General features: G+C 43.6%; 1 protein-coding gene across 5 annotated transcripts in view; it reads right to left on the bottom strand.

The window, feature by feature from the left end:
* Positions 1–490: 490 nt before the first annotated feature.
* The window catches only part of TLR7 (toll like receptor 7), a 33,249-nt gene continuing 14,678 nt past the window's right edge, over positions 491–19,061 (bottom strand). For 4 of the 5 annotated variants that reach the window (XM_045050300.1, XM_023248794.2, XM_045050301.1 and 1 more), the window contains one exon: positions 491–4,993. In XM_045050300.1, coding sequence (XP_044906235.1) covers positions 1,844–4,993 — 3,150 coding nt within the window. In that variant the 3' untranslated portion in view covers positions 491–1,843. 5 annotated transcript variants of the gene reach the window in all.

Genomic DNA, 19,061 nt, shown 5'->3' with positions numbered 1-19,061 from the left:
CTTGACAGTGGTGTGGGATCTATGGAGAGTCCAGAGTCCCTTCCAGAATGGAGCCAACCAGACGGGTGTCAGCCGAGAAGCAGGACATTCAGAGCTTTGGAGGGCACCTGGCAGTACAGAACTGCACACAGAGCTCTCAGAAGGTTAAGAGTGATTAACCAAGATTACAAAGAATGTAACTGATGTCCTTTCAGTTGTTTTCTACAATAAACCCTGTACATAGCCTCATGTCAAAATATGCTGTGGTTTCCGAGATGCATGATTTTCAGTTTCCCTTCCTCTTAATCCATTTCAGAAGACGTTTAAGTTGTCTCCAAGTGCTTTATGGTTTATAAATCACCAAAATAACCTCAACATTATGTGTAGATGTGTTGTGATAGAAGAAACTTTATGATGGCCAAGAGCCGACTGTTATGATATTACCTTTGTTTTCACTGAAGAAGAAAGGCATCTGTTAAGTACAATAAAGCTTAAAGACATTGACAAATAGTTGGTTCTTGCAGCTTATGTCTTTATTCGTCTCATCCAGAGATTAATTTGGGAATTTGTGACCCTTATTGATTACAAGTCCTTTGGAAATAATTCATATACTGTGTATTTACAGCTATACTTACAACCCTTGGCATTTTGATACATGAGGAAAATACAATATCTCCCAACTAATGCTCTGAGATTTGAACCCATGCACACTATTTTCCAAAGGGCACAGACACCTCGGTAGGTCACTGTTTTCCTGAAATAAAGCAAAGTGATCAGGTTTCAAACTTTGAGCTCATGTGGCTTTATACCCAGTTGAAAGTATGTGTGTCTTAAGAATGTCTTGGTTCTTTCTATTGCTGCCATTGAGGGCGAAAGCTGGGGTTCAAGACTGAAGCTTTCTGAGTGCTGAGGTCTGTAAACCTTGGCTTCTCCTCCCCCATGCAATTTAAAGGAATCCAAAGAATTGTCATCCCTGCCTGATAACTATAAATAAATAAATGTTCTTGGGGGTCCTCCTTCAGAGTTTACCATCAAAACCATCCAATGTTAAAAATAATAATAATAATAAAAACCACCTAATGTTGATGGATCAGGTTGGCAGATAATTACAGATATACGATATTAGTTAGCAAAGCAGTTTCAAAGACCATTGGATGAGGCAATTTTACTTTGGCTATAGTCCTTTTGCAATGCAGATAAAAATCTTTGTTTGAGTCCGCTCAGGATGCTGTATAACAAAATATCATAAACTGGATGACTTAACACTTTTTTCTCACAGTTCCAAAGGACAGACATCCAGGGTCAGAGTGCCTGTGCCGCCTGGTTCTGGAGAGGGCAACAGTCGATCTGTGCAGAAGGGGGCGCTAGGTGATGCGGAAGCAATCAGTTGCGTTCCCTGTGTTTTCATTTCACTAACTCTGGTACATTGTGATGTCATACACGTAGGCCCTGAGCATCTTTTACCCTATTTCCATACAGAGCGGTACTTCTTAGGAGTAGAAGCACGATTCCTCTGAATTTCGTGATTGCGTGTGTATTTAATAATCACAAGAGAATTACAGGAGAATCAGAGCCTTATGTCCTCTCCTTGCCGCCCTTCTCCCAGTCGTGTCTTATACAGAAACAGAAAGGGGAGACTCAAGTGCCAATGGAGTCACAGAGAGATCGGAAAGATGATGTGATGCATTATAGAAATTCCATTTTTCCAATTCCTTTGTCATACACTGTGACTCTCCTCTCTGATGTGGACAATCCCAGGTCTTGGAGACTTTAACAACACCCTTTTAGTGAGGCATTCATGGGACAATCTAGACAGCCAACCTTTTCCTTGGTAGGTCAGGCAGTCACGCTTGGCAAAGAAGGGCTAGACCGTCTCTTTGAACACCTGACTATAGGTCACGTGATTGTCTGTGGCCAGGGCATTTTTCAGACACTGCCAGAAGTACGGGTGGGCCTGTGGGTTTGTCGGCCACTCAAGGACAGAACTCTTACACAGCCTCTTCCGGAGCTGGAGGAACTTGGATTTCTGAAGGGGCTTCTCAAGGAATATCAAGATAATTACGTCTACTTTTTCATCCATGAGCCTCTGATGGGATAAGTAAAATGCGATCTTAAAGTTCTCGGTCTTTGCATACTTGTTTGTCATCACAAACACCGTCTTTTTGCTAAGCTGGATGCTCTGGGAAAGGTTTTCCAGAACTGGCTGCCCTGGTAGCCAATCCCTTTCCTCAAGACACAGATTAAAATGTTTCTCTCTTGGGTCTTCCAACTTGGCCACCAGCTCATCCAAAACCCACTCTGTCACTGCTGGGTCTTTAGTGTCATACACAACAAAGGCATCGTAGCAAGAATCCAGTGATGTCAGACGCTGATACCCCTTTATTTTGGCCTTACAGAAATGGTAACTATACCACACATCCCAGAAATAGAGGTGGTTTGCTGTTGTAATCACCATCAGAGAAAGAGCCACCGATACGGAAAGTGAAAACAGGATCAGGTTAGTCAGATCTACCTCACAGGTATACAGATCCAGAGAGACCACACTCTGGCCCCTGTGTGCTCCTGGCCCCACACAAGTCACATCTGTGGCCAAGTAAGGAATAGTCACCTCTGTATGGTTAACCCACCAGACAAACCACACAGCATCACAGGTGCACAGAAACCGATTATGATGCAAAAGTAACATCTCCAGATTATTGAGGACATTTTCTGGAAAGCTAGTCTTCTGGATAATCTGGATTTTATTTGAGCTGAGGTCCAGGTATCGCAACTGGAAAGCATCTTGTAGAAAATGCTTTGTCAGATGCCTGATTTGATTGTACTTGAGAATCAGTTTCTTGAGACTTCTGGAACAGTTGTATAATCTCTCAGGGACACTCTTCAGCTCATTGTAGCTGAGGTCCAAAGTTTCTAGATTCTTCAGATACTGGAGTCTTCCCCAGTTGAAGGACTTGAGCCCATTTTTGACCAAGGAGAGAGTCTTTAGTTTTGGAGGCATGCCATCAAAAACGCCAGAAGGCAAGAAACTCAGGGAATTTTCAGAGATGTCTAACTCCTCTAAGTTTAGCAGATTCTTGAAGAATTTTAAGTACCTGTTATCACCATCTCTCCATAAAACATCCAAATGATTTCCTCTGAATTCCAGAATTCTAAGAGACTCACTCTCCATGGTCCTGCTGGTGGACATAGAGATGTCATTGTTGTTCATCATGAGTTTCTTCAGAACTTTTAGGTTCTTGGTGAAGTTTAGCATGTGAGTAATGCCTTCGGATTGAAAGTAATGGCTATTACTACTTATATCTAGAATTTCCAGGTTGCGTAGCTCCTCAAACGCTGTTGAGTAGAGTAAATCAAGCCGGTTGTTAGAGAAGTCCAAATACTTCAACTCCACTAAAGGCTGAAATTCACTGCCATTGAGAGTTTGGCCAATGGTATTTCCTGACAAGTTTAGGCATTTGAGGAAAGACAGATGCTGAAAATCAGAGGACTTGACAAAAAATATATTATTTCTACTTAGGTCCAAGGCCTGCCCATACACATAACAATCTTTATTAAAAGGCAAGAAAGAGGGAGTCTCTTTGTTTTTGAACCTGCAACTCCTTGCATACTCATCATATCTGAAATAATGTAATGTTTCAAGGACCTGAGGTGCATTACCATCTACAGAAGTTCTGGTGTTAGAGCAGAAGCCAACTTCACTTGAATCTCCTGAAGGTGATATTTTATTCATTGAAAGATCTATGACTTTCAATGTTTTAAATTGTTCGAATATGCTGAGGTCAGCGATTTTTATGAAGTTAGTGCCAAGATCAAGAACTTCAAGATTGGAGAGACTACGTAACGGGGAGAGGTTATGGCTGCTCAGCTCCTTAAAGACGTATCCTTTGATCCGTAAAACTTTCAGGTTTTTCAGTGAAGAAAATGCATCCGATAGATTCAGAGTTGCACGATAGACCTGAAGTTCATAATTGAAAGACAGATCCAATTGGACAAGGTTGTGAAGAAGAAGCAAAAATTTGGCATCCCCAATTTCTTTGGCCAAGAAGTTTTGTGAAAGATCTAGCTCCTTAAGTTTTTTAATGTTTTTAAACCATCTTTGGGGCACATGCTGAAGAGAGTTACTGTATAGACGTAAAACTTGTAATTCTGTCAATGCATCAAAAGCCTTCATGTGGATCTGTAGGGGAGAATTGTTCTCACAGGGTGTACAAGGAAATGGGACATTGTAACAACGAGGGCAGTTTCCACCTAGGTCAAGAATTTGCAGTTGATTGAGGTTATGAAAATCATCTTCTTGGATTTTTGCAATGGCGTTGTTATAAAGATGGAGTTCTGTTAAAGTGGATGGCAATGTAGTGGGGACATATGTGATATTGTTATCTTTTAGGGAGAGCAATTTTAGATTTTTCAGACTCAGGAAAGCATCTTTTTCTATGAAAAATGAAACGTTGCAAGGATTGCGAAAATAACAGTTTTGGCCCAAGTAGAGTTTTTCTATGTTGGTCAGTTCTGTTAGGTTATTTTTCATGATACAAAAGATACTGTTGGCCTCAAGGCTCAGCAGCTGCAAGTTGGGGGGAAGACCCTCAGGTATTTCTAGAAGCTGGTTTCCATCCAGATAAAGGGATTTTAAGTAAGTGAGTCTACTAAAGCTTCTGGGTTTAATCTGCAGCCTCCTGGGACACATATTGTCTTTTGGCCCAAGTCGAATAGGTATACAGTTGCATCTGAAATCGATCTCTACCAGGTAGTCCAGCTGGTGGAAGGAAGCTGGAGAGATACCAGGTATGTGGTTGATGGTGAGGGTGAGGTTGGTGGCATTGGTAGGAATACCTTCAGGAATTTCTGTCAAATGCTTGTCTGTGCAGTCCACAATCACATGGGCCTTTGGAGCATCCAGAGTGACATCACAGGGCAGAGTTTTGGGAAACCATCTAGCTCCAAGGAGTTTGGAAATTAGGATTATGTTAAAAAGGATAAGGGACTGTCTCTTCAATGCCCACATTGGAAACACCTGAAAGTATAAGAAAGAACAAATCACCATCATTCTAAATCGTTCTAAAATATATCAAGAATCAGATTTGAAAATTCCTATTTGCTGCCTCTCTTTTGCTACAGTTTAAAATAAACAAATCAAGTCTTATTCTCCATTGCCTGGACGACATCTCCCACTCCGTGACTGTGTTTGTCTACTACTAAGGTTCATAATAATTTAGTTACATTTTTAGCTTTTAGCATCTTAGCCTTTCAGTTACATAGCTTTCAAAGTGATAGACGCACACTTTCCTATTCACTATTATTTAAAAATAGTGCAATGGAAGAGCTATCAACTAGCTGCCAAAGTCTGAAATTTGGGGATGAAAGAATATTAAAATGAAAATACATTGGGACAAATAACACATTAAGACTTTAGTGCAATTACTGTTTGCGTGCTAAGCCTGCTCTGGTACACATTGCACATTACACCTCACAATCTTCAAGGCTCTCAATATCCTAAGTAGCACTGCCATTCTATGAGCTGGCTTTCCTCTTGGATTGTTTTTGGAAATCCAAGATGATTTGGGGATGGACAGAGCACAAGTGAGGAAGGGGCAGAGAGAGGGAGATACACAGAATCCCATACACATTGGCTTTACATTACAGAAATGTGGAAAGGAGAGAGCAGAGCAGACAGTCAGGGAACCGCCTGGGTGACTCCTGATTGATCAAAGAGGATACTTATGGGGACGCCTGGGTGGCTCGGTCAGTTAAGCTTCTGACTTCAGCTCAGGTCACGATCTCATGGTTCATGAGTTGGAGCTCTGCATCGGGCTCTGTCCTGACAGCTCAGGGCCTGGAGCTTGCTTCGGACTCTGTGTATCTCCCTTTCTCTGCCCCTTCCTCACTTGCGCTCTGCCTCTCTCTCAGTCTCAAAAATAAATAATAAAACATTTTTAAAAATTTTAAAAAAGAGGATACTTATGAGAGTGAAAGGAAGGCAGACCTATTAAGAATTATGCTAAGACTAGGGGTACCTGGGTGGCTTAGTCAGTTAAGCATCCCAGTCTTGATTGTGGCTCAGGTCATGATCTCACTGTCCATGAAATTGAGCCCTGCGTTGGGCTCTGTGGTGACAATGCAGAGCCTGCTTGGGATTCTCTCTCTCCCTCTCTCTCTGCCCTTCTCCCACTCATGTGCTTGCTCTCTCTCCCTCTCTCTCTCTCTAAAAATAAATAAATAAACTTTAAGAAAAAAATATATAATTACGCTAAGACTATTGCCAGAAAACCAAGACTCTCTTAGGCAAACTGGGACATATGGAAACCTACCCATAATGCTGATTCTTGGGCATCCAGATTTATCAGGGGAGAAACTGGGACCCAGGGGAGAAAGACCTTAAAAGGTAGTATGGGAAGTACTAAAGAGCTTTGCTAATCACCATATTAACTTGAACTTGCCCTGCCTTAGAGGGTGGTTTAACCAGGGACTTGCCCTCAAGTTTCAGGATCTCTAACAATATTTTACTCCGGAACACTGGTTTTAGTTTAACAGGTGCTTATCTATGGAATGATGTAGCCTGTGTCTCTACAACAAGCTTCTAGATCAATTAATGCTTTTGTCTTCCCCATTGACTGAATCAACCAAATATGGTGATATCTAATAAACCAAATGCCTACTTCCCTCAATTCCTCTAATACAAGGTAAATAAGCAAATTTCCCCCCAGCTTTCTTTTTCTCTAATGAAAGATGGCTCAGAAGGATCTCAAAGAGCTTCTTCATGCATCTTGAGATGCCTAGAGTTGAAGTTAGAGGTACAACATTGTCTCTTTTTTTCTCTTTCACCACCCTGTCTCTTCCTCTTCCTCATTAAAACCATTCACTGAGTCCAGTTGACGTTCTTCATTGACCTCCTTGACATCCTCCTTGCTTTGCCATTTTAGCTAAAACTTCATCCTTGATCTCAGGCTCTTGCTCTTCCAATCCACCCAAACTATTAAGCTTCCCTAAGATTAATCAGATTACGTTACTCTAAAGTCTTTCAAATTATTTTCTTTTTTTCCCCCTTTTTTACAGAATGAGCCCTAACTTTGTGTCATGGCATCCAAAGTCTTCCAGTAATTGGCTTTATTTATACCTACTTGTCCAGGCTCACCTGATACAACGCCCCTCTCAGCTTCTCTAGTCACTAACCCCAAGCCCAATGTGTAGCTCCCTGACTTGCAAGTCTTTTCACCTGGACTAGTCTGTTCTACCATTTCCACCCATCAAAATTCTAGTTATCCTTTCAGGCTATACTCCCCAATGTGGAGCACTCAGATCCCTGGGGAGATATGGCAATAGGCCAGGGGTTATAGGAAGCTCATAGATAAACGTGGTATATCTCCCTTGAGCATCAATCTTACTCAAAGATTTAGGAGAAATGTTCACCACTCAGGGAGGAGGGGTCGAGTCAAGATGGGAACAGGAGAGATGCAGAGGGAGCTATTTTTATGGTCCCTGATTATGGGATCCCAGACCCTGGACCCCATCTCCAGCCATGCTTCTGCCAGAAGACATGATGAGTTCGTGAACCCCACTATCGGAAGGTAATAAGTAATGCTGCGAAGGGTGTTACTGTTGACCTGGGAGGTGAGTTGTATTCTAAATGGGGCCAAATGAATAAAGGACAAATTGTGAACCAGGTATCCTCTTGTGAGCCCACTCCCATGAACCTAAATGAGATCCTGGGAAGAACTGGGGGGATCCCTAAATTAGCGAGTTAAAAACATGAAGTGACAGCCATCAACTGAGTTCTCTGGAATATGCCTAGTTTAAGTATTTCTATGATGGGGGGTAAACGAATGCTCTAAGATGAAGGCAGTTGAGTTATAGGCATAATAAGAGTGGTTTAACAACCGCTGTCCTTCCCCCGCCCACATCTCTGATTTGTTAAGTCCTGATCTGCAGCATTTGCAAATTCCCATAGTGTAAAGACTCCCACCATGGCCAATTTGCAACTGCCAGTGTGATGCCGTTCAGTGCAGAGTTGGGGAGGGATGTGCAGAATTGCTCTGGCAAGCCTGTATGAGCTGGGTCCAGCAAACCCTGGCCTTAACACACCTGAGACAACGACCGTGAAATGACTCTACATATGGACATAGTATAAACTAGAATGGAAAATTAATCAGAAAGTCTCTTATCCTTCCATATTTCTAAACTTTTTCTTGCACTCGTCCACTTTTCCCCATGTCTACTGCCACCTCCTTACCCCCATTAGCCATTAGGTCTTACCCAGACTACCACAAGAGGCTCCAAAATGGTCCCCCAATTCTCTGTCTCCTCTACAAGCCATTCATCAAACAGCATGAAAGCATTCATTATAAATATGAGTCACATCAACTACAGTGACTTCCTATTACACTTTGAATCCTTATTATTGCTTATATCATGCATGTTCTGACTCCCACTCTACTTCCATGACCTTGAACCATCCTTCCCCTGTTTTGACCACACACCAGACATCTGGCCTATTTTCTGTTCCGCATTCGAACCAGTCTTGGCACCTGCTGTTCCCTCTTCCTTGAAATTATCGTTCCCTTCCTCTTCCCATAGCCAGGTCATTCTCATCCCTCAGGTGTCTGCATAAATAACACACACTCATTCAGGCTTTCTCTAGTAGGCAGCACTTGCTATATTCTGAGCATCATTTTCAATGTTTCGATATATTAACTCATAAGAACCACATGTGAGTGGTACTACAGACCCTCAATCCTTACCCAAAACCTCTGGGGCTAGATGTGTTTTGGAACTAAGAATTTTTCAGATCTTAGAAGGTAATAGGATATATGGATCCACATGTTATGTAATGTTCCTACTGGGGCCTGGGGCAGTATCCCATCACCAAACACTTAAAATTTTGTGCAGTGAAACAAAGAATTATCCACACTAAGTGGGAAAGGAAGGAAGGAAGGAAGGCAGGGAGGGAGGGAGGAAGAAAAATCAAGGGAAGGAAGGAAGGAAGGAAGGAAGGAAGGAAGGAAGGGAGGAAGGAAGAAAGAAAACTAACTTACTCAAGTTCAGATCAAGATTCACATCCAAATGAATTCAAGTCGTATGTTTGCCGTTGACTGAATGAGGACAAAGCTTTCAGTTTGGAGATTTTGGAATTACAGACCTCTATTATTATTTCCATTTTTCAGATGAGTCCATTGAGGCACAGAGAGGTATATATACTCTGTACTAGACTACTCTGCTTTATTTCCTTCATGGCCCTTAACACAATCAGCAATTATCTTGCTGATAATGTATGCGCTTATCTGTTTAATGTCTATCTTGCATGAGAATATAAGCACCAAGAGAGCAGGGCTTTGTGTGCCCTTGTGTAAAACAATGCCTGGCACTTAATTTGTGTTGCACTATGTTTGATAAACACATGAATAAAAGAGTGAATGCATGCATGAATGAAATAAAGCAAAATATTTCAAAGAAATTTCCCTTTGGAGTCAACTGCTTTAGGCTACAGCCCCAGACTCCCCAGGGGATAACATTCTATCTCTTCTATTTGCCCGGGGATTCCTTGGGGAGAAAGGTTTAAGAAGCTCAAACCCATGTTCTTGAGGACACTCTCTGGGATCAACCCAGACAGAAGTACCAACTCTGGCCAGATCAACCCAGCTCTGGATCGACGGTTGGAAGAACTGTGTGATCTACCTTGTCATTTCACCACCTTGGCACGTTGTCTGCCTTTGCATCATTCAAGATAGGTGGCTACAACATCCATGTTACAAGAAGCCGGATGGAAGCAGATAGGAAGAAGGGGAACAGCCCCACCATTTAAGGGTACACCCCCCAAATTGCCTATTTCACTTCCTCTCACATCACATTAGCTTTAACTTAGTCACACGCCATGTTTAGCTGCAAGGGAGCCTGGGAAATATAATCTTTTTTTTCTGAGTGGTATATGCCCAATTATAAATGGTGATTCTATCAGCATGAGATGAAAGAAAGGGAAGGGGTCCCCAGGGTTGTTAGTCTGCTAAGATTCCGACTCCTGATTTCGGCCCAGGTCATGATTTCACGGTTGAGCCTCACATTGGGTTCTGCACTGGGCATGGAGCCTGCTTAAGAGTCTCTCTCTCTCTCCCTCTCTCTCTCTCTCTCTCTCTTCCTCCCTCCAACCCTCTGCCCCTCCCCAGCTCATGCTCTCTCTCCATCAAAACAAAAAAGAAGAAAAAGATATTGGGAGATATAGAACAATCTCCAGACTTGATGAGGATGATAAAAATAATTAATTGCAAGTATCAAAAAATAGCCCATGGAATAAGAACATACAATTAAACTATACATATAGAAGTGTCAGCATCTTGTCTGGAAAGAACTAATGATATTTCCAAATTGTATTGTATTGTATTGTATTGTATTGTATTGTATTTATTTTTAAAGATTTAAAAAAAAATTTTTAATGTTTATTCATTTTTCAGAGATGGAAAGAGACAGAGCATGAGCAGGGGAGGGGCAGAGAGAGAGAAGAAGACACAGAATCTGAAGCAGGCTCCAGGCTCTGAGCTGTTCAGCATAGAGCCTGATGTGGGGCTCGAACCCACAGACCGTGAGATCATGACCTGAGCTGAAGTCAGAATGGTTAACCAACTGAGCCACCCAGGCGCCTCAGTTTTTATTATTTTTTTTAAACTTCTGTTTTTAATGTTTATTTTTGAGAGCGAGGAAGCAAGCGAGCAGGGGAGGGGCAGAGAGAGAGAGAGATGGAGGATTCAGAGAGGGCTCCGCACTGACAACAGAGAGCTCAATGCGGGGCTCGAACTCGTGAACCAAGAGGTCATGACCTGAGCTGAAGTCGATGCCTAACTGACTGAGCCACCCGGTCACCCCTGATTTTATTTTATGTTTTGAGTAATCTCCATGGACAACGTGACAGGGGTGGTGAAGCAACAGGGTAGGTGATCTCGAGTCGCCAGATCCTTGCATGACCTCCCAGAGCATAGTACAAATCAGGACGCTGAGCTGCTAACCTCTAGGAGCTTCGGAGAAATCACAAAATTGCTATACTAAGCCCGTGTTCATTGGCTTTTCTACTCTACCAATGTAAACCCACTGTTAGCCACTGTGGAATTCAGAACTTGGCAGTAAATTGCTGCTCGTGGGAGAACCTAAAATATGGGATGTTGGTATCAGGCTATGAGCAAGATACAGGTGTATATTGTAAAATGATCACAACAAGTCTAGTGAACATCCATCACCTCATATCGTGACAGCTGTTTTTCTTGTGACGGCAACGTTTAAGACCTATTCCCTTAGCAACTTTCCAAAATACAATTCAGTATTGTGAACTACAGTCACCATGAACGCCAACTGTTGACTTGTGGCTTTACTCTTAGGGGAAACGGTTTGGCAATATTCATGATGCGTGTTGATGGCTTCTTACTGTTTTTAGCAGTCTTAGGAGAGGCATGAGCTATGGCTGAAGTTAGCATCTGCGAGCAGTGATGGAAGGAAGTGAGGTTTTCTCTGCCGGCAGCCTGAACTCTAAAGTTGATTAAGCCTTCCTTAATTTGGGGCTGGGCAGGGTTGAAAAAACCCACTGCTTTACCGCAAATGAAGGCAGATGAATGGACAGAATCAAGAGCAGCCCTAAGAGAGCGCGAGTGCTCACATGCATTTTTCCAGCACTTTCCATTAAGTATTTTCTAGCAGACAATGAAAGTCAGTCCAGGGCAAGAATCTGACTAGCAGTGCTGCCTTGCCCTTGACTCCTACAGCCTCTGGGGAGTTGATGAAATTGAGAATGAGGAACATTGACAGAATACAGAATCTTTTCACTTAAAATGGTCTAGGGGAGCTGGGTGGCTCAGTCGGTTAAGCGTCCAACTCTTGGTTTCAGCTCGGGTCATGATCTCACGGTTCGTGAGTGGTTTGTGAGTTCGAGCCCCACATCGGGCTCTGCGCTGACAGCATAGAGCCTGCCTGGGTTTCTCTCTCTCCCTCTCATCTGTTCTCTCTGTCTCTCAAAATAAATAAACTTAAAAGAAATTAAAAAAACTAATAAATAAAATGGTCTAGAGCTGCTCGGTCTGATATGATAGCCACCAGTCATGTGTGGCCATTTGAATTTAAATTAATTAAAATTAAATGCAATTTTAAAATTCAGTGTCTCAGCTACACTAACTGTATTTCAGGTGCTCAAAAGGCACAGTACGCTCGAGGTTACAGTATTCGAGTGTGCAGGCATACTGTAGAAAATTCTATTAGAGAGGACTGGTCTCGGCCACGGGATGGCAAACTTTTTCCAGAAGGGGCTAGAGAGTAAATATTTTAGGCAAAATTGAGGCGATCATGTGGGTACTTCAATTACCATTAAGAATGTGACTCATTAAAGTTATAAAAACCATGGGGCGCCTGGGTGGCGCAGTCGGTTAAGTGTCCGACTTCAGCCAGGTCACGATCTCACGGTCCGTGAGTTCGAGCCCCGCGTCAGGCTCTGGGCTGATGGCTCGGAGCCTGGAGCCTGTTTCCGATGCTGTGTCTCCCTCTCTCTCTGCCCCTCCCCCGTTCATGCTCTGTTTCTCTCTGTCCCAAAAATAAATAAAAAACGTTGAAAAAAAAAGTTATAAAAACCATCCTTAGCTCACGAACAATACAAAACAGGTGGTCAGAGTTGGCCCAAAGGCCGTAGTTTGCAAACCCCTGGCCTAGAAAAAATCTTAGGCTGTACGAAACTCACGCATAGAATTAACTCTAAGCAAATTTAACCCAAGCCTGCCAAATATTAAAAGAAATTATACTGCTTTGAAAGCCTGTTAAGCGCGTCCACGCACCGCTAATTTCCACCAATGGCATTTAGCGAATGATTTCCTCGTCATTCCAATGCTAAGAACTAGGTTTGTTTACGAAGAGAGTGTAAAGCAGAGGGCACGACTCAGAGCTTGTGCTCTTGGCTGCTTTGTTTAGCTACTTTTCCAGAAGGCTCCATGTCAAGGCACGCAATCCTCCCTCTGGGTGGTGAACACTCTTATGTCCGGAACCTTGCTTGTCTTTACATGTACTCTATCGTTACGATGGCCTGCCACATGGTGAGCATGACATAAATATTTGCTGAATAAATCAAGGCTTTGAACTTTCTTAAAATCCCATGGAAGACACACATTGAATGATCATAAATGGTAAAGTATTCCAAAGGTCAGACTGTTGACAAGGAAGCGAGGAGACACCAGGAGGGCTTGGCACCTCTAAAAAGAAGGGGTGAAGTGGGAAAGTACCCCAGAAGGAAAGGGGACAGTGTCAGAGGAAGGCATGGGAAGTGAAACTGCAGAAGGCCCCTTCCTTGATCCTTTCTCAGTTCTGTCGCCTTGAACCTGAAACCCCAGTAAGAATGGCGAGCTCATTTGTCTCTCCTGGGAACAGGCATACCCGGAACGGGACTGTCCCTGTCCTATGCTCAGTAGTTGAGCCTCAGCCCAGCTGGCCCTTGGAATGTTCTATGGCAGATGGGCCGTCTCCTGGCTCTCTGTGCCGGCTGTACCAGGAGCTTGGAGCTCAGAGATAGCAGATAGACAGTGACAGGCTGGGTTCTGAAGAAGCAAAGGAGGGGGAAAAATTGACTCAAGGAAGAAAACCTTCCCAAATGTGTTAAAGAGAAATAAGGAGCACCTGGGTGGCTCCGTCGGTTAAGCGTCCGACCTCGGCTGAGGTCATGATCTCACAGTTTCTGAGTTTGAGCCCCGCATCGGACTCTCCGCTGTCAGCGCAGAGCCTGCCTCAGATCCTCTGCTTCCCTCTTTCTCTGCTCCTACCCTGCTCAGGCTCTCTCTCTCAAAAATAAAATAAGTATTTTTTAAAAACGATAAAGAGAAATAATACCTTTTGAGGCTTCCAAATTTAAAAAATATTCTTGAGAAGACGATTGAAAGATGTGAAGTTTTCCTTTCTTCCTTAAGTGGAAATGTCCCCTTTCAAACCACTGGGAACTACCTGCTTAACAGTAAAGTGGGGACCTTAGCTTCAACAAAATTCAATATAAGAGTTTGCTCAGTGCCAAAGGGGCTCCTGGGTGGCTCAGTCCATAGAGCATCCAACTCTTGATCTCAGGTCATTGAGTTCAAGCCCTACATTGGGTGTAGAGATTACTTAAAATAAATAAGTAAGTAAGTAAGTAAGTAAAAGTCTTCAAACAGAGCTCACTCAGTGTTGAGCCGGCCCTATATTTTCATCTGCTACAAATAATTCACGTTATTTTGTTTTGTTTTGGTTTTTTGGGCCACGATTGCCTAAAGACACGTGCCTTTCAGTAACGTGATTTGTAAAGTAACGTAATACACCATGACATACACCAGGCTCAGCTTCGGCTGCAAATCCCAGCTAACTACACATGCAAATCCACTGGGTAAATCCGGATGCTCAATTAGTGGGCTAACTGGTCAAAAAGGGAATGTTTGATTTTGTATGCACAGGTGTTCTATTCTCTCAGTAAATCGCCTCTTCTTGGGAAAATGGAAAATGTCGAATTCACACTGAACAGTCACCAGACGGCCATTTGCTTTTTTTTTTTTAAACAATGGCGTGGCCTTTTCTCGTGTGCTTATTATGTGCCAGATGCTGAAGGGGACACAGTGTTGCTAGGACATCACTAAGCCCTGACAATAAAGTTGAAAGGACATATAAATATTCCCATCTCACTGATGAAGAGGTAGAGATCAGAGAAGCAACTTCAAACCAAGCGTCCAAGTGCATATGCTGAGCAATCATCTTCAAGGTGCTTCACACAGTTATAGCAAACACACTTGGCCTGTGTCTGTATCTTAGTGTATTTCTCTTTCGGTTCAAGGATTCTTAGCACTGTGATGTGTCCATATTGTGCTACTTAGAGTTTTCATAAAGAAATCTGCCAAATACCAAAAGGAGGGATTTACAATTTGAGTAGGACCAACTTGAGGGAAAAAGAGAGACTTTTCGGATGATACACTTCTGATGGATTCCATCTGCTGTCTAGCAATGCTAGCTAGGTCAGAGTAGTTCATGAATCTGTAAACTTACAGGCATGCTCAGGTTTACATTCACAAAAGAATTATATGCTCACACAGCTATCCAACACACATATTGGGTATGTAACCTACACAAAAGACTGTGCTAGGCCACGGAGGGGAATACTGGGGAGTCAGACACCATTCCTGCCCAGCTAGGAACCAACTCCCTCTACTACTGCCGCTCAGAGGCCACGTGTGTCTCCTGAGCTGGGAGATCTCTGCTGTCGGGGCAATCCAGGTGGGGCAAACAATGTTGCAGACAAAGGCTAGTCAGGCCGAAAGGTAATGCTGCCTGCCTCCCCTTCAAACAGAAGCTTGAAGAAACCCTTCAAAGTGCCAAAACACATCCTTGTGGCTGCATCCGTTTCCTGGCAGGACTTGAACTTGCATTCAGAACCGAGTTCTCCTGATCCGAGACCCACATTTGCTTCCCACCCGCAGGTCTAAGGCTGGAGGCTAGGATGGCAAATAGGGAAACATGCTGTCCAGGAAGCTGGGAACGGAGTCAGCCTCTCAATCTGCTGCAGGGCTACTGACTAAACGCTCGTAAACCTTGACTTTCTCATCCACAAACTGTGTGGGTTGAGCTAAAGGACCTCCATGCTCCTTTTCTATTGTGCTTACTCGATGCTTCTGAGCCTTGGCCTGGAGCCCCCTGAAACTTATCTGCCTGCGTCTGACCTCAGCTGTGAGTCTTCCTAGATCCCCAGAAGCTCAGGCTGCTGCCGTTTCAAAATGATCTAAGCAAGGCTTCCAACCACCATGAGCCTCCTAAGGACTCCACAGAGATGAGAAAATAACAACTAGCACATCTTTTTATAATAAGCCTTATATGTCTTCAGGTGACACTGTTTTGTGAGTTTTATTCAGCTTTCTGAAACAGTAAGGCTGGGAAGAACTGGATGAGGATCTATCAGCTGGAGGAAATGGTTAAAACTGAGAAACCACCCATAGCGGAACACCAAACATCTCTTTAAAAAGAATGTGGGGGCGCCTGGGGGGGCTCAGTCACTTAAGAATCCAGCTCTTGATTTTGGCTCAGGTCCTGATCTCAGAGTCCCTGAGTTCGAGCCCCGGGTCAGTCTCTGTGCTGACAGTGGGGAGCCTCTTGGGATTCTCTCTCTCTCCCTCTCTCTCAGCCCCTCCCGTGCTCTCTCTCTCTCTAAATAAAATAAACTTTAAAAACTAAAAATAAAAAGAATGTGGTAGACCTATAGGTATTGACATGAAAAGCTGCACAAGGTATGTTATTCAGTTATAAACAAAATGAATTCTTAAGGCAGCATGAAAATAACATATAGCATATGAACGCTTTAGGATGAATAAAGATACAAATATTTGATTTGTACTTGCAGCGAAAAGTACAGAAGGACACATTAGAAACTCAACAGTGATATTTTCTGGGAAGGGGTAAGAAAGGGAGCCTCTGCGGGGTAGGAAAGAACATGCTATGTCCTCTATTCTTTGAGTTTTTAAATAAAGAACAGGTATTCCTTTTATTTCTAAAAACATCTTAAAATTTGCATAGCAGGGGCGCCTGTGTGGCTCAGTTGGTTAAGCGTCTGACTTCGACTCAGGTCATGATCTCACAGTTCGTGAATTTGGGCCCCGCATTGGGCTCTGTGCTGACAGCATGGAGCCTGCTTCAGATTCGGTGTCTCCCTCTCTCTGCCCCTCCTATGCTCACACTCTGTCTCTCTCTCTCTCTCAAAAATAAATACACATTTAAAAAAATTAAAGATTGCAGAGCATGTAATAAAACCTTATTATAATAACGTGAAAGTAAATTGTGAAAAATGAAAATTTCAACAAGTATGTAGTGATACCTGCTATGTGCCAGGTACCCACTTCTAAGCGTTGGGTCACATCAGTGGACCAAATAGAAAAGATTCCTGCTCTTCTGAAGCTTACATTCTCCAAATAATAAACAAAAAATATAGAACTATAATCATCATATCAATGTTAGGTGACAAGGTTACAGAAAAAGGAAGAGCAGGGTGGGCTTGTGGCCATAAATGCAGTGGTTTAGGGGGACATCATTGAGAAGTTGACATTTGAGCCTAGATCTCAAGGAAAGGAGGAAGTTGACCATGCAGCTCTATTAAGGGGGTTGGGGGAGGGGGAAGCATTCCAGGCAGAGGGACAAGCCTAATGCAAAGGCCCCCAAGGTGGAAACATGCTGGAATATTCAAAGGATGATAGCAAGACTGGTGTGCCCTGAGCAAGGGGAGTTGAAGAATGATAGGAGATGAGGTCAAAGAGGGAGGGCCCCCAGCCTCTCGCCAAGCATGCAGGGCCTTGCCAACCATTCCAAGGATGATGGTTTTCCTCTGAGTGGAATGCGGTTCCGTCTCAAGCTTATGAGCTGAAGAGTGATGTGGCCTGACTTACATTTTAGAAGATCTGTGCTGTTGTGCTGTATTGAGAAGAGACCGTGAGGGGGTGAAGGTGGAAGGACTGAGACCAGTCAAGACGTTATGACAGCAATTGAAGCAAAAGGCCCAGTTGGCAAGGGTGGAGGTGGTAAGAACGTGCCAGATACTGGATTACATTCTGAAGGTGAAGCCAAAGAAAATACGACTTCAAAGTTCTTAGAAGGATGACGGATTGGAAACAGCAAACATTTCTGGGAAATTTCCTGCAAAGGGGAACAAAAACACTGGCAGGTGTTCCCGGGGCCATGAGGGTCAAGAGGATTTATTTTAGGACAAGAGAAATAATAGCATGTTGTGATGCTGGTGAGAATGAAAAAACAACAACAAAAAAACCACCAAAAAGCATTGATGATGATGATGATGATGAGTACTCAAATATTGATCCTGAGCAGGAGAGCAGGGAGGACACCTAGCACACCAGCATGGAGACTGGTCTTAGCTAGGAACAGAAAAAACACTCATTCTCAGTAGAAGAGTCCACATATTTGTTGACAAATCTCCTATCCTCCTTTGAGGTTTTTGTGAGAATTTGCACAGAGAGCAGCAGAAGTGATGCCACAGGACTTCCAAGGCTAGGACAGAAAAAAGGTGATAGGGTTTCCCCCTCACCTAGTGCTCATTCTCTCTTGATCTCTCTGTCTCTCTCCCCACTTTCTTTAAAGCCCTGAGCCACCAGCCTTGTAAGAAACCTGGCTACACTGCAGCCGCCATATTGGTGAGACTACATGGAGACAGAGACCCCCCCTGAGCAGCCCCAGCTGGCAGCCATTGAGTCTCCCTGCCTGGGCACAGACCTGTGAGGGAGCGAGTTTTCAGGTGAGTCCAGCCCTGGGCACTGACTGTAACGGTGTGAAAGACCCAGCATCAGAGCCACCTAACTGAGCTCAGTTGGCCCTTGAGCCCACCACACATAAGAGTATATGATTGTGGGATGCCTAGGTGGCTCAGTTGGTTAAGCATCCAATTCTTGATTTTGGCTCAGGTCATGATCTCATGGTTCATAGGATCGAGCCCCAAATCAGGCTCTTCGCTGACATCGCAGAGCCTGCTTGGGATTCTCTCTCACCCTCTCTCTCTCTGCTCCTCCCCTGCTCATTCACTCTCTAAATAAATAAGTAAATAAACTTTAAAAAAAAGTATATGATTGTGGTTGTTTTACACCAATGCATTTTGGGGTGATGTGTTAGGCAGCGACGGGGAACTGGATAGGTGGTCTGGCAGGACATCCAGGTACAGAAGCTCTAGGTAGGCGCACAAGGAGGAGGGAACATGTGGATATCCTCTTCCAATGGCTGCAGTGTTCTCGGTGAAGTGGGAAGCAAGCTTAGCAGCTATGAGTGAGAAGACAGCAGATGTGGAAGACAGAGGAGAAGGAGGACAGGACCCTCCTGGAGGCCCAGGCAGACACTGCACGAAGAAATCAGTGTGATTACCTGCTGGCAACAAGGAACCACCCCCAACCCCCTCATCTTTTTGCAGGTAATTTGCCTTCCCCTTGGGGTCTTTCTCACACACTCTGCATGGCTACACTCTGCTTAGATTTAATTCCTCTCAGCAACATTCCTCTCAGAAGGAAATCCACCTTGAGATGGGAATATTGGAAGCCTGGGAACAGTTACTGTTCTGCTCACCGCCACGCCTTTACCAGCCA

The sequence above is a fragment of the Felis catus genome, chromosome X, assembly GCF_018350175.1.
Source record: "Felis catus isolate Fca126 chromosome X, F.catus_Fca126_mat1.0, whole genome shotgun sequence".
Classification (NCBI taxonomy): domain Eukaryota; kingdom Metazoa; phylum Chordata; class Mammalia; order Carnivora; family Felidae; genus Felis; species Felis catus.
Note: the sequence above shows the minus strand (reverse complement) of the source record. Positions and strands in the feature narration are given on the sequence as shown.